Source organism: Acinonyx jubatus, chromosome B3, assembly GCF_027475565.1.
Source record: "Acinonyx jubatus isolate Ajub_Pintada_27869175 chromosome B3, VMU_Ajub_asm_v1.0, whole genome shotgun sequence".
NCBI classification, from domain to species: domain Eukaryota; kingdom Metazoa; phylum Chordata; class Mammalia; order Carnivora; family Felidae; genus Acinonyx; species Acinonyx jubatus.
Genome location: NC_069386.1, coordinates 3,640,142 through 3,654,953, shown reverse-complemented (window position 1 = coordinate 3,654,953; position 14,812 = coordinate 3,640,142). Strand labels below are relative to the sequence as shown.

Sequence of the window (14,812 nt, the reverse complement as noted above, 5' to 3'; positions counted from 1 at the left end):
CAGAAGCTTTTAAAAAATGGTCTTCTCCCTCACCGCCCAATATTCCCGGGCCCTCTGCAAAGAACATAAAGAAAGTATAACAATTCACACTAATTAAAGCTCACCAATTGCACAGATTCCTAGGGTGTAGCTTTAAAAGCATCAGGTGACCAACAGACATTCAGTTCCTTATGTATTTTGCTTGTATTGTGGCCACTTTTAACATTTCTTGGAAAATCTGGTTTTTAGGACTAGCCAAAGATTTCTGGCAAAGAAGGGGCTACGGGTGAGGAGGGGAGGGCGACAGGGACTGGGCTACCTGATCAGGACTTCACACCTGGTGTTGAGAGTTCCAGACGCTTCTCTTGTAGCCAGGGAGCCGGGAAAGGGGTATCATTTCCCCAGGTGAGGAAATCCTGGTTCAAGGGTATTGCCTCATGGGGTCTCAGGCCCCAGATCCCCCCGGGATCTGGGAGGAGAGTCTGAGAGAGCTTGCCCAAGCTAGGGACCAAGTCTGCTCTCCTCTTGAATGGGATGAGTGGCAGGACCCCTCCCCTTTAGGTATGTTCTAGACCAGTGGTTCTCAATTTGGTCACCCAGCCCACCAGGGCGTATCTGGCGATGCACGGAGACATAATTAGCTGCCGCAATTTTGGGGGTGCTCCTGGAACCTAGCAGGTAGAGGTCAGAGAAGCAGCTAACCACCCTACAATCAGAGGGCAGCTTTCTACCCAAGAAAGAATTATCTGGCTCAAAACATGACGAGTGCCAAGTCTGAGAAACCCTAGTCCAGATGCTAGATCTGGGATTCTCAAAGTGTGGTTCTCAGACCAAGTGCATTAGCATCACCTGGGGACTTGTGACACGTGGCCTGCGTCAGGCCTGCGGAATCAGAGGCTCCAAGAACAGCCTGTGCTTTAATGAGCCTTTCAGACGATCTAATGCTGCTCAAGTTTGAGAACCTCTTACCTACAGATGACACTGCTTGAGATTAAGTACTCTAACACCGTACTTCTAAGATATTAGTGTGTTTACAATCACTGAAGAACTGTTAAAAGGCAGATTCTGATTTAGTAATAGTTAGAACGTGCATTTCTTACAAGCTCCAGCTGGCGCTGGTGGGGGGCCCACATTTGGGGAAGAATCCAAGATACTGGTTCCCAAACTTGCCAGATCACAAGAGACCCGAAGTGTCTGTTGAAACTTCAGATTCCCAGGCTCTCCCCCTCCACCCCCCGGGGCCCACTAAGTACTGAGGACATCTCCAGAGGAAGGGTCTGGGAATCTGTATTTTATTTTTTTTAATGTTTATCTACTTATCTTAGAGTGAGCAAGCAGGAAAACAGCAGAGGGAGGGAGGGAGAGAGAGAGAGACAGATAGAGACAGAGAGACAGAGCGAGAGAGAGAAATCCCAAGCGGGCTCCACACGGTCAGTGAGGAACCTGACACAGGGCTGGAACCCATGAGCCACAAGATCACAGCCTGAGCCGAAATCAAGAGTCGGAGACTTAAGAGACTGAGCCACCCAGGCGCCCCTGGGAATCTGTAGTTTCAAAGAGTGCCCCAGAACATTCTCATAATCGAGCAGGTCTGAAGACACTGACTTGAGAGGGCAAGCTATTGATTAATGATGTTATCTGTGAGTCCTTGTGTCTGAAATCCTCAACCTGGGCTGGGAGAAACCCCTGGGGAGCTTCGAAACTCTCCGTGCACAGGCCGCAGAGCAGACCGATGATCCCAGACCATCTGAGGGAGGGACTAGGAAGCAGTACTTTAAAAGATGCCCAGAGTGATGGGTATTGAGGAGGGCACCTTTTGGGATGAGCACTGGGTGTTGTATGGAAACCAATTTGACAATAAATTTCATATATTGGAAAAAAAAAAAAAGATGCTCAGATGATTCCAACGTGCAACCGTGCTGATGAATCAGTGCCCTTATAGGGTGCCTGGGTGGCTCAGTCAGCTGAGCGTCCGACTTCGGTTCAAGTCACAATCTTACAGTTTGTGAGTTCGAGTCCCGCATCGGGCTCTGTGCTGACAGCTCAGAGCCTGGAGCCTGCTTCCGATTCTGTGTCTCTGTGCCCCTCCCCCCCACTCATGCTCTCTCTCTCAAAAATAAATTCACATTAAAAACAAAAGAATCAGCGACCTTATGGGGTGCCTGGGTGGCTCAGTCTGTTGAGCATCTGACTCTTGATTTTGGCTCAGGTCATGATCCCAGGGTCGTGGGACTGAGCCCCAATTTGGGCTCCGTGATGAGCATGAAGCCTGTTTGGGATTCTCTCTCTCTCTCTCTCTCTCCCTCTGCCCCTCTCCCCTCTCTCTAAAATAAAAAAAAAGAATCAGTGACCTTAGAAAACAGGCTGGTGTCAAACACACTTACCGTAAGACCCAACACTTCCAGCCTTAGACACAGACCCACGTGAACAGAAAACACGCGTCCAAACAGAAACTCGTATGCCCGTGTCCACAGCAGCATCATTTGTGACAACCCCAAGGTGGGGACAACCCACATGTGCATCAACTGATGGGTAGGAAGACAAACTAAAACGGATGTGGTAACTCCACACCATGGATTCTTCTTTGGCCATAAGAAGAAGCAATGTATGTTACAACATGGATGAAACTTGAGAATGTCACGCCAAGTGAAAGAAGCCAGATACAAAGGACCACGTCGCATGCGATTCCATTTATATGACATGTCCATGCAGATCCGTAGAGGCAGAAGGTAGATTAGTTAGCAGACTGACGGGGAGTGACTGTTACTGGTACAGGGTTTTATTTTGGGGTGGTCGGAATGTTCTGGACTGGACAGAGGTGGACGGCATAGTGAGCGTACTAAATGCCTCTGAATTGTACACTTTATTATTTTATTTTTAATTTTTTTTAATGTTTATTTGTGTTCTTGAGAGAGAGAGACAGAGAACACTAGCAGGGAGGGGCACAGAGAGGGGGAGACAGAGAATCCGAAGGAGGCCCTGTGCTATTCGCACAAAGCCCAACGTGGGGCTCGAACTTTCGAACCATGTGATGCCAACCCGAGCTGAAGTTGGACACTCAACTGACTGAGCTGCTCAGGCACCCCTGAATTCCACACTTGAAATAAAGTTTATGCTGTGCAAATTTCATCTCAATAAAAAAAGGAAAAAAAGAAAAACAAGCAGTGATGTATCAGGTTTCCTAATCGAGGGCGATTTTGAGAAATCAGACAAAATCTGGGTGTGGGACGATTAGCCACTTAGGAAAAACACCCCAAGCTAGGCCCAAAAAGCCATACGTGTGGCCCCTCCCTGGTCTCTGACCCTCTGCTAGGTTAGGCAGTAAATGGGGTTTGAGAGCTTGGTCGCAGGAGTCCGTAATATCAGATCCCCGTGATTAGGGCCAAACAGCCCGTGTTTGTTCATCTGTCTGCTGAAGCCGTGTTGATTTGAAAGTATGCTCTCAGGACCCGGGAGGCTCGTGTCTGCTTTTCTTACGTTCCAAGGCTGATGGGGAAAGTGATTGCTGAGGTCAGTCTTCTGAAAGGCGGGGGCGGGGAGGAGGGAAGGCTCATGTTATTTAATTTGAACGTAAACAGAAGGATGACCCCACGAGGCTGGCGGTTTAGGGATGTGCCCGCAGCTGACAGCTGAGTTACATTTATGTAGCCACACGCCTGGGAAGGGAGACCCGGAGTCCCAACCTTGGGGAGGTGAGGTCACGGGGAGGTCACAACCCTGTGCCCTCAGGCCTAGCCGGGACGGGTGCTAGCCAGAGACCCTGGACAGAGAGACCTCTCTTCTGGGAACTAAGCTTGCATAAGTTTTCATTTATTTGTTGACTTAATATCTGTCCTCCTTATTCTAAATTCCACAAGAGCGAGCCCTGTGTCCACGGCATGTAAGCAGAGTGTGCCCGGCGGTGCCTGACGCACAGTAGGTGGGTTCTCGGTCCATCTGCTGACTGACAGCTGGAGGCCCCTCGGTGAGGGGTGGGGGTGGCGCAAGGCAAATCCGTGAGCAAACCCTGACAACACAGGGGGGCCCAGAGGGCTGGCTTTACTCCGCCCTGGGAGGGAAGGAGGGGGAGGTCACGAGGGGCTTCCTGGACGAGAGGGCACCCGAGCTGAGTCTCAGGGGAGGACAGAGGGTTTGGGGTCAGAGACTGGCAGGTGGTTCCTGGAGACAAAGCGACACAGGCAGGGCTTTGGGGACCGACAAGCCGGGGCCTGTGGGGCGACTGCGGGGGTCAGCCTGGCCGGGGCCGGCCTGGGGGGACCCCACCCTCACGAGGGCAGCAGGAAGCACCTGGAGGAGGAGGGAGAGTCCGCTCTGTGCTGTTGGGAGAGCTCCCTGGGGCTGCTGTGGGAAGGTGGGCTGGAGAAAGTAGCAGCCGCAGGAGGCTCCTGAAGGTCTCGGGAAAGGAGGAGGAGGAAGCAGAGGGCCGCCCTGTTGAACGGATACTGACCAACCAGCACGAGGAAGGGGAAGGATCAGAGGGCATTTTCCGGTAGGCAGATTTGTTGGAATTTGGTGACGGATGGCCGCCGCCGGGCGTGAGAAGAAGGGCAAGTCTGGAGTAGTCATGAGGCTAACAGTGATGAGGACGACGGTGACGAACAGGATGGTTACGGCAAGGTTCGCGGAGCCCTTACGAGGCAGCGCTCACGTGCTCCACGCCCTTGAGCCTCATGAGGATCCGCTGAAGTAGAGACTCTTTCTGTCCTCATCATATGGACCAGAACACGGAGACCCAGAGAAGCTGTGAGGTGGCCCAAGTCGCCCGGCTGGCGTGTGGAACAGCCGAGGACAGTCAGACTTGAAGAGCCACGTTCTTGACCACAGGTGGTGGTGTCCCTGGGGTTTTGGTGTGGGTTGGCCACCGCTCCCTCACCCCGAGGAAACGCAAGGGGGAAGATGATCGGTGGTGTGGAGGACGACAAACTGGGTTGAGCACCAGCTGAGCTGGATGGGGGTGCTGTGGATTATTCTGCGACACCCAGCGGGCATCTGCTAGTCACGAGGGCAACTCCGGAGGTGTAGACTCAGAGGCGTCAGCCGACAGATAGCAGTTGGTAGTCATAGGGATGAACGAGACATCCCAGAGAGCATGAGTGTGAGGACAGAAAAGTCCAGAGGGGGACGAGGGTACACCACAGAACCAAAGGTGTCCTTTGGATGCGGCCGTCTGGGGGTCACTGGAAGCTTGGTGAGGGCGGGGCCATCGTCAGGGTAAGAAAGAAATGCAGTGATTAGGGGAGAGGCAGGTCTATTGTAAGCACCTGGCTGTACAAAGCCAAGGGAGGAGGAAGGGTCACCGGAAGGGGTCAGGGCTCTAGAAAGCTATGTTTTCTTTCTTTCAATTGTTAAGATGAGAGAGATTTTTAAAAAATGTTTATTTTGGGGGCGTCGGGTGGCTCAGTCGGTTAAGTGTCCGACTTCGGCTCAGGTCGTGATCTCACGGTCCGTGGGTTCGAGCCCCGCGACGGGCTCTGTGCTGACAGCTCGGAGCCTGGAGCCCGCTTCGGATTCTGTCTCTCCCTCTCTCTCTGCTCCTCCCCCACTCATGCTCTGTCTCTCTCTCAAAAATAAATAAACATTAAAAGAAATGTTTATTTTTGAGACAGCGTAAGCAGGGGCGGTGCAGAGAGAGGGGGACAGAAGATCCAAAGGAGGCTCCACGCTGCCGGCACAGAGCCCGAGGCGGGGCTCGAACTCACTACTCGGGAGAGCATGACCTGAGCAGAAGTCGGACGCTCAACCTCCTGAGTCATCCACGTGCCCCAAGATGAGAGGGATTTGCAAGAGTTCTAGGCTAGTGGGACGGAAGCAGTAGAAAGGATATTTGATAATGGAAGGGCAAGGGAAGAGGTGAGGGGGCCCCATCGTTGAGACAGCCGGAGGGCTGAGTGAGGGCATCGGCCTTCCTTCCCACGGGCTGCTTGCAGCCAGACTGAGGGTAGCAGGGATACGACTCCCAGGGAACCCACTCCTGAGAGAGGGGCGACTGCTCTGCTGGCTGACCTGGGTTAGAGACCACCCCCCAGGGGCCTTGCCCCAACCTTCCCCAGACCACACGGCAGTCTCGGATTCTCTCACTCAACCTTCCCTCCTTCTCTCCTTCACTAGGAGGTCAGATCTGCATGCTGTCTGCTGGCTCCCCCAGCCTCCCTGGCTCCCTACCGTTTCCTCTCCGACAGTACGGTCTCTCTTCATAACACCCTCGCACATTTAGTCCTTTCGGTATCTGCTTTGGGCGCCAGTGGAGAAAATCAGAAAGGCTGCGCTCGGGGAACTCAGGAGCCTCGGCAAGGCCACGTGGGGCTGAGTGTGGCAGCAGAGTCTGGCCAGATGAGACCATGTGAGGACAGGCGAGAAGGCAGACAAGCTGAGCAGGGGTCGGGGGTGGGGGGGCGGCGGTGGTTGGGGGTGAGTCCCAGGGGTTCCCACCAGTTCTCTGAGGGCAGAAAGTGAGGTCGGCTACCGTAGCCACGATGAGTCGTGGGGTGGCATCCAGCAAAGTGGAGGTTCAGAAGGGCGACCACGAGGGAAGACAAAGCCCACAGAGGTTGTAATGCAAGGTGAGCGGGAAGGATGGAGAAGTCGCAGGCGTGGGAAGACGTTTCAGGACCCTGCTGGCCTCGAGAGAGTCTCTGGATTTTATACTAGCTGCTACCGGAGGGTTCTGAGCTGGGACACACACCCGCTGGTGGCTCCCTCCTCTTGATCCCCCTGAAGCAGGGACATGGAGTCCTCCCCCGACAGAGGGGTCAGAAGGGAGAGGGGAGCATGCTTTTATCTACTGGAAGGGCAGATAAAAGACGTGAGGAGGTGAAAAGATTAATTACAAAAACCTGACTCAAAAAAAACACAACTCTGCACGTTTAAGAAAGAAAGAAGCTGAAATTCATTCTACTTTGAGCCCTGGCTGTTAAGACTTATCTTTGACAGTATTTTTAAGCAATCATTGCATTTAATTTTTGAAAAAATGTTAACGTTTTATTTGAGAGAGAGAGAGAGAGAGAGAGGGAGAGCATGAGCAGGGGAGGGGTAGAGAGAGAGGGAGACACAGAATCCCAAGCAGGCTCCAGGCTCCGAGCTGTCAGCACAGAGCCCGACACGGGGCCCGAACTCGTGAACTGTGACATCACGATCTGAGCTGAAGTCGGACGCTCAACCAACTGAGCCACCCAAGTGCCCCATTTTTGTATTTTCCTTAATAATAAATTGATACCTGGGCGCCTGGGTGGCTCAGTCGAGTGTCCTACTTCGGCTCAGGTCGTGATTTTGCAGTTTGTGAGTTTGAGCCCCGCGTCGGGATCTCTGCTGTCAGCATGGAGCCCGCTTCGGATCCTCTCTCCCTGTCTCTCTGCCCCTCTCCTGCTCATGCTCTCTCTCTCAAAAATAAACATTAAAAAAATAATAAACTGACACCCAGCCACTCTTCCCCGGGAAGTAACCACTGCTCTTTCTTTGGAACTCATTAATACTTGCAACTCCTGTTTGGATGTGGCTGTAGTTACTGACGCTAGCACCTGTCTGCCTGCCTGCCCTGGGTTTTCGGTTCTGTAAAATTCATTGTGTGTGTGCCTGTGTGTGTGCGAATGACCGCAGCACGTGTACAACACGGCGTCCATATGACAAAACCAGCCTTACAAATGTTTGCCTTTTTAAACAAAAACATGTGGCATATATTTTTTATTAAATCATAGAAAACTCATTTGTATACAAATTGGTTCCACTTTGGGGAAACTGGAATAATAAACAGCTGGATAACAAAACGGTGGAAAGATACGTTTCACTTTACGCAGAGACCAAGTGTTGTCATATTTATTTTTTAAAAATGTTGAAACACTCCGTAACAGGTTGTTGGCTTTTTTTTTTTCACCCTTGTGCAGGACGAATAATCTCTCTCTTGTAACCCCCGCTTCTCTCTGAGGATGTTTCTCATTACTTAAATCAACGGTAAGCTTAAAAGACGGTTAACCTGAAGTCTTAATACGAAGTCAATTTCTTTCCCTGCCACGGGCTTGCCGAGTACCGTGAATGTCAAATTTCAAGAGATGGTCCCTTTTCATAGGAACTGATTAAGCTTCCTTTCTACAACAGCACATGTGTACAAGGGTGTGGAACACATTTCAGAATAAGTTAAATATTAAGACGTACAGTATGGCAGTTAACGCCCTATTTTTCTCCTACCGGGTAAATCGGAAAGTTCATCCTAACCTTACACGTTTATAAAAGGGTGAGGACCGAGGGACCCAGTGATACCAAAAATGCACCACAACCATCTGAACCGTATTCTCTAAGCGCTCTGGCCGAGTATTTACAACGGGTCCTGCCACAGTCACGCCTGCACTCCTTCCACGGAGGATCAGAACGGACCAGACTCCGAGGTTCACCGCAAGACCACGGGCAGCGGCTTTGAAGTTCAGGCCGACATACTCCTTCTGCCCTGGAGCAGGGACCCAGGGGTCGCACCGTGACGCGTCTGCACTCACCCCGACTACTCACGTAACAAACACAAGTTAAATATTATCAAAATTACTTTAAATTAAATTGAAGACCGCGATGTTTAAGTGCATGAAATCCACCCCCCGCCCCCGAGCTTCCTGAACGCACACGACACAGCAAGAACGGACACCCTTGGGAACGACATCCACATTCCTCTGTGTTGAAACCCATCTGCTTCCTCTAAGAACTGGAGGTCCGTGAGACCCCTGAAGGGGGAGGGGAAAAAGAAAAAAAAAAAAAGTAATTCTCCACTCCAAACGGAGGCATAGTCTCAAAAAGTCATTTTCCCCAAACCTGAGTCTGGATGGCAGACTCATTAAAGCAGGAACTGAAAAATGCGCACTTTGGGACTGGCTCCTCACCCGTGGCGGCAGTCTGCTTCCCCGGGACACTCAGCTGACCCTTAACACTTGTGCAAGGCTGACATCAGGCTGCCCCCAGGTCCTGGGCCCCTGTTGCCAACCTGCAGACCTGGAGCCCTCCCAGGGAACGTGTAAACAAACGTGGGGAAAACGGTGTTTCTGCCAGTTTTTGCCAGGTCAGGGAAAAGCCTCTTGGGCCACGACAGAGAACAGGGCCTTAGCGCGGCCCCAGTGCTGACTTCCTCCGAGGCTGGTTTTTTGCACATTCTGCTGCAGCAAGACGGTGAAGTCAACTCAAAGCCTTTTTGCCTGGCTTGCCCCAAGTGGTGTTAAACAAAACCAGAGACGATTCTTTGGACTACCTTATTCCTGAATTCTGATCCGCACACGCGTCCTCGCACACCTGCTCCGCCCTCTTGTTACTGCAGGTGACCCGGGGAGGCGGCCAGGCTCTTGTGCAGGTTGGGATTCTGGCTGTGTCTGTTCCGGCTGCGGACAGATGAGAACATGGTGTTGCAGCCCGGAACTTTGCATTTGTGGAGCTGGCGGAGATGCACAGTTTTGTAGTGAGCCCTGAAGGTCCCTTTGTTACTGTACGTCTTTTGGCAGAGGTGACAAGTTATGGGCAGCCCAGAAGGCAGGCTGGCAAGGCTCTGGTCGGCCTTCTCCATCAGGACACAGATGGGGTACTCGTCTTCCCCGGGGACAAGGCTCGGCCCGTTACAGTCCTCATCACTGTCCTCCATGAGCACGGTGCCTTCCTCGCTCGCCCCGTCTGAGTCCCAAGAGGAATGGCTGCTGTTCTCAGACTTCATGCTCGAGGTAGTACTCAAATCCAAGATGGTGCCCTCGCTCGGCGGACCAGAGCTGTAGCTCTCCAGGCCGGCACTGTGGACTTGGGTTATTGGGTAAACCAGACTGCTCATCCGACTTGTTCCCTTGAAGATGACAGATGTCTGGGGGGCCTGCTGGGTGAAAGCCACATCCCGATAGGTCTCCTTGGCCACATCTTTCAGAAGGTAGGCTGCATGGAAATGGTCTTCGGTGCTCTCCAGTGCCTCTTGGCTCAACACTTTTTGGTGGAGACTTAGGTTTGAACTGTGTCTACAAGAGGGAACATATGGTTAGCAATAGGTCGGGCTGTTGTAAGAAACAGTCAACATTCCAAGTGGAGACACGAGCTGGATACCGCAAAACGCTCATGGCACGGAAGAAGCGATGATAAGGGGAGAGGGGTGAAATGCAGGTCTAGTGGCTGCTGGCCCAGGGCTGTCCACCACCCGTCAGAAGTTAGCATTGAGGAGGAAAGCGGATAGTCTGGAGTCTGGGAATACGCAGTCCTTCTTAACCTCTTAACTTCGTGACGGACACGAACTTTCCCGGACCTCATCTAGAGAGAATGCCTAGACTACTTTGATCAGGTCAAGTCACCTGGGACCCTGCAACCAACCAGGGGACCCCAGAGAAAACTGGTCCCAATAAGGAATTAAGTGGAGCACTTTGTTTCAAAAAAAAAATTTTTTTAAGGTTTATTTATTTTTGAGAGACAGAGAGAAACAGAGCACAAGCAGGGGAGGGGCAGAGAGAGAGACACACACACACACATACACACAGAATCCGAAGCAGGCTCCAGGCTCCGATCTGTCAGCACAGAGCCCGACGTGGGGCTTGAACTCACAAACCTTAAGATCGTGACCTGAGCCGAAACCAAGAGTCGGTTGCTTAACCGACTGAGCCACCCATGTGCCCCTTGAGCAACCTTTTTTTTTTTTTTTTTTAGTGTTTATTTATTTTTGGGAGACAGAGAGAGACAGAGCACAAGCAGGGGAAGGGCAGAGAGAGGGAGACACAGAATCTGAAGCAGGCTCCAGGCTCCGAGCTGTCAGCACATAGCCCGATGTGGGGCTTGAACACATGGACCGCGAGATCATGACCTGAGCTGAAGTCAGAGGCTTAACCAACTGAACCACCAGGCACCCCACGTGGAGGGCTTTATTTCAAAGAAACCAAGAAATATCTTCTAGAGCTGTACTGTCCGGTACGATAGCTTGCTCATTCGTGACCACGGAGGCCCTGAAACGTGGCTGCGACATACACAGAAATGACAAGATTTCGGATAGACCGAATGAAACAAAACACATTGTTAAGGCTCACGTCACCGGAGCTTCTCATACTTTCTTAACATGCCCACTAGAAAATTTCCAGTTTTCTGGGTGGCTTGCATCATGGTCTATGGCATTAACACACCTGTCAAGTGCTCACACAGGTGAGCAAACCTGATTGGCTAGGAATTGTGTGTTCTAGCCAGAGAGAGAGAGAGAGAGAGAGAGAGAGAGAGAGAGAGAGAGGGAGGGAGGGAGGGAGGGAGAGAACGCTAAGTTCGGTTCATATTTGCAACGTTTCACTATAAACCAGACAGGAGTTTTGCAAGTACAGCATTGAACACACTACCAGCCTTCTACCCAATGATTATTCCTGAAGGGCAGACAATGAGTATCCATTATGACACATGCTTACTCACACGATATCATTTAGACATAACTTGTCAATCAATGGTGGCCTCGCTCACAGATCCCCTGCTAACTTCTGGCTGGCAGAAACAGCCCTGACTGCAAGGGGTACAATCTTACAGGTGACAGGAAAATGGTTCCAAGTGGAAAAGAGCCTCCCCCACCAGGACAGACGAGAACGTGTGCCAGGCCCACGCTGGGAAAAATGCACGGTCCCCTCCGCAAATAGCTAGGAACTGAATTTTCTCTTCGAAACCTCCAAAGACGTGGTGGTGGGGGTGGTGGGGAAATGGGTGGAAATTGCATCCCATTTCAAGGAAAGTGTAAAACCTGCTCTTGGACTCCTCCCTCGTATTCCTCGCACGTTCTTTTTCTGGACGTCCTCAGCACCGCAGTCTCGGATCGCCTTGCCAACTGCACTGCTGCCCTGTGATTATGTCAGCGTGCCGGGCTGAAGGGGCAGGTATGCGTCGGCAGAAAACCAGACGTTAGATTGACACGTAGGTCCCGGGATGCGAGAGTGGTTAGAAAAAAGTCAGACAGACACGCTCGCTGGAACTTTGCACGGGAAGGTCCCTGCCGTGACGAGGCCAAGCTGTCAGCCTGAGCACCCCCAGGAACACCGAGTGAACGTGTGGGATCCTCCAACCTGCTCGTTAAGCCTTCCTGGGGTGCCATGTGCCCTTAAACCAGTCACTACCACAAACGCAAAACCCACTGGCCCGTGTGCCAGCTTCCTGCTTCCAGGATTGCTAATGCTGTGCCTGCTGGCTGTGTGCGTGCACGCGTGCGTGCGGGTCTTCCCTGACACTTCCATCCCTATCATCCTCCCTCGTCCTCCCCGGTTTCTGCCTCCGTAGACTAGTGGTTCTCAAAGTGTGGTCTGGGCACCCCTAGTGGCCGTGAGACCCTTTCAGGGGTACCCTGAAGTCAAAACTCATTTCATAAGGACACGACGACATGATCTGTGATGACATGATTTGTCTTTTTCACTGTCGTTCCTTCCCGAGCGTACTGTGGTTTTCTGGAGGCTACGTGACATGCGGTCTTGGAACAGGCTGAACGCAGAAGCTGATGTAAGAAGGCCGCTATTTTCTGCTAAGCCAGACGTTACAGAGATTTGCAGAAACGTAAAAACAAAACCAGTCTTCTCATTGAGCTTTTGTGTTGGAAAACGGGCTTCTTTTTCATTAAATGCTATGTGTATTACTTTAAGGGATGAAATATTGATTTTTTTTTCAGTTTTAATCTCTAATGCAGTAAACACTGATACTTATAAACCCAACTAGACCACCCAACCGAGGGCTCTTGAGGGCCCTCAGGTTTTAAGAATTTGTGAAGGGGTTCTGAGACCAAACCGACTGAGAGCTGCTGCTTTAGTCACGCCCCTTCTTCCAGGAAGCTTTCCCTAACTTCTCAGAGGCCAGTAGGTACCTCCACTATGTGCCCACAGCAGCCTGTATGATAGCGGCCACCACATTCAGCTGAAGTTGCCTATTTACTGGTCTGTCTCCTCCGTGGGCCTTTGTGAGCAGTGACTGTGTCCACAGCACCTGACAGAAGGTTCTTGAATACACACACACACACACACACACACACACACACACACACAACTTGGCTAAAGAAGCATCTAGGGTGCTATTACAGTCCCTTCCTGAGGAACCTTAGTGACTGCTGCTGGCAGTGGCTCTAAGAAGGGAAGAAAATCATCCTGACAACAGAGTTCTCATCTCTGACCCCCAGAAGAGGGGGGTGGCCCCAGGCCTGCCCACAAAGCTCCTTTTAAAATGGTGCCACTTCGGGGGCTCCCAAGTGGCTCAGTCAGTTAAACGTCCAGCTCTTGATTTTGGCTCCGGTCATGATCCCACGGTGTGTAAGATCGAGCCCGCATCAGCCTCTGCACTGACAGTGTGGAGCCCGCTTGGGTCGGTCGGTCTCTCTCTCTCTCTCTCTCTCTCTCTCTCTCTCTCTCTCTCTCCCTCTCTGTCTGACCCTCCCCTCCGCTCGCTCTCTCACTCTCTCTCAAAATAAATAAACAAACATTAAAAAAATAAGAGAAAATGTGCCATTTTAATCAGATTCTAGGCCAAATGCCTTCCTGGTTCTAGACCACTAAAATCAGGAGTTGAAATTTAGAATTCAAGATGCGTTCCCGTGGTGGCGGAGGGGGCCTTCTAATTTGGTGGGCGCTGTGGGCCAGAACGCTGTCATAAATATCGAGGATAATCTGCCTGATAGAGCTATCTCTTCTTCAACAGAACAGCCTTGTCATGAACAAAGCCTCCTGTTGGAGGATGAAGGAAAAGGGCACGTTCTCCAGTCAGAGGATCCTGGTGGTTTGGTTCAATACGCCAGCGAGAGAAAACAGGAATTTTAACTCCTACCACCCTTGCTCTCTTCCCCTCGCTCCAGGCGAGTATGCTCTTATGAGCCCGCTCCAGGAACGTGTGGGCAGTACCTGTACCTTCCCCCTCTTCGGGAAATCAGGTGTTACGCTTCGGACGAAGGTAGCTAGCGGGGATGCTGAACTGCTTCAAGTCAGGCTTGTCTGAGCAAATGCAACACGGTTAATATTCTGCGAACCCTCTAGCATTTATCATATGGCATTTCATCAGAGAGCCAGTCTTTTCCTGAAAGCCTCCTGGGGTCACCTCCTGGTTACGCACAAGCTTCCCTTCACAGGCTGGGGAGGAAGGTGGCCCGAGGGGTGGTTATGGGACTCAAGTTCCCGAAGAAAAGCACACACAAGGCAGCAATGCCCGTGCTGTGTCCCGGAGTGATGAGAGGCGCTCTGTACCTGGGCGCTTTGCAAACAGGTTGACGCTGTGTTGTGCCTCACAACACCCAGTACCCAGTGACTCTCGCTTTTCGACCAACATCACAAACCCCGAAGGAACCTGCTAAGTGTCTTTTTTCTTTGATGTCTTAATGATTAAAAAATCTTCAGGGTGCCTGGTGGCTCAGTCGGTGAAGCGTCAGACTCTTGATTTCGGCTCAGGTCGTGATCTCACGGTTCACGACTTCGATCGGGCCCCGTGTCGCTTGGGGTTCTCTCTCTCCCTCTCTGCCCCTCCCCCACCGCTGCGTGCCCTCCCTGTCTCAAAATAAATAAACTGAAAAAAATAATTTAAAAACCTTCAATCAAGCAGCTCTTCTTTTTTTTGAACGTAGCTGGTTAAATAGACATAAAAGAAAATATTTCATCCGGTGGGCTTCATATCATAAAATGAAAAGCAGACAAGTTTGGGGGAAGTTACACTCAGGATTGTAACGCCCCTCCCCACCACTGCCTCATGTGAGACCAGCTCACGATTCCTTACCCCCAACCCTTTGGGCCAGATGTGTTTCTGAATTCAGAGTTGCTTAGACTTTAGAAAGGCAGAATCATGGTGTACACTGTAATATTTTGTTCATGTCCCCATAATGAATCCATTAGTATTTCTGCATGAAACACAGAATAAGAAAATC

The 14,812-nt window shown here is 51.3% G+C and overlaps 1 protein-coding gene across 1 annotated transcript in view; it reads right to left on the bottom strand.

Annotated features, from left to right (window-relative positions):
* Nucleotides 1–7,218: 7,218 nt before the first annotated feature.
* The window catches only part of BNC1 (basonuclin 1), a 31,981-nt gene continuing 24,387 nt past the window's right edge, over nucleotides 7,219–14,812 (bottom strand). The window contains exon 5 of the mRNA XM_053223482.1: nucleotides 7,219–9,938. Within this exon, the coding sequence (XP_053079457.1) occupies nucleotides 9,254–9,938 (685 nt within the window). The 3' untranslated portion in view covers nucleotides 7,219–9,253. The remainder of the gene's footprint in view (nucleotides 9,939–14,812) is intronic.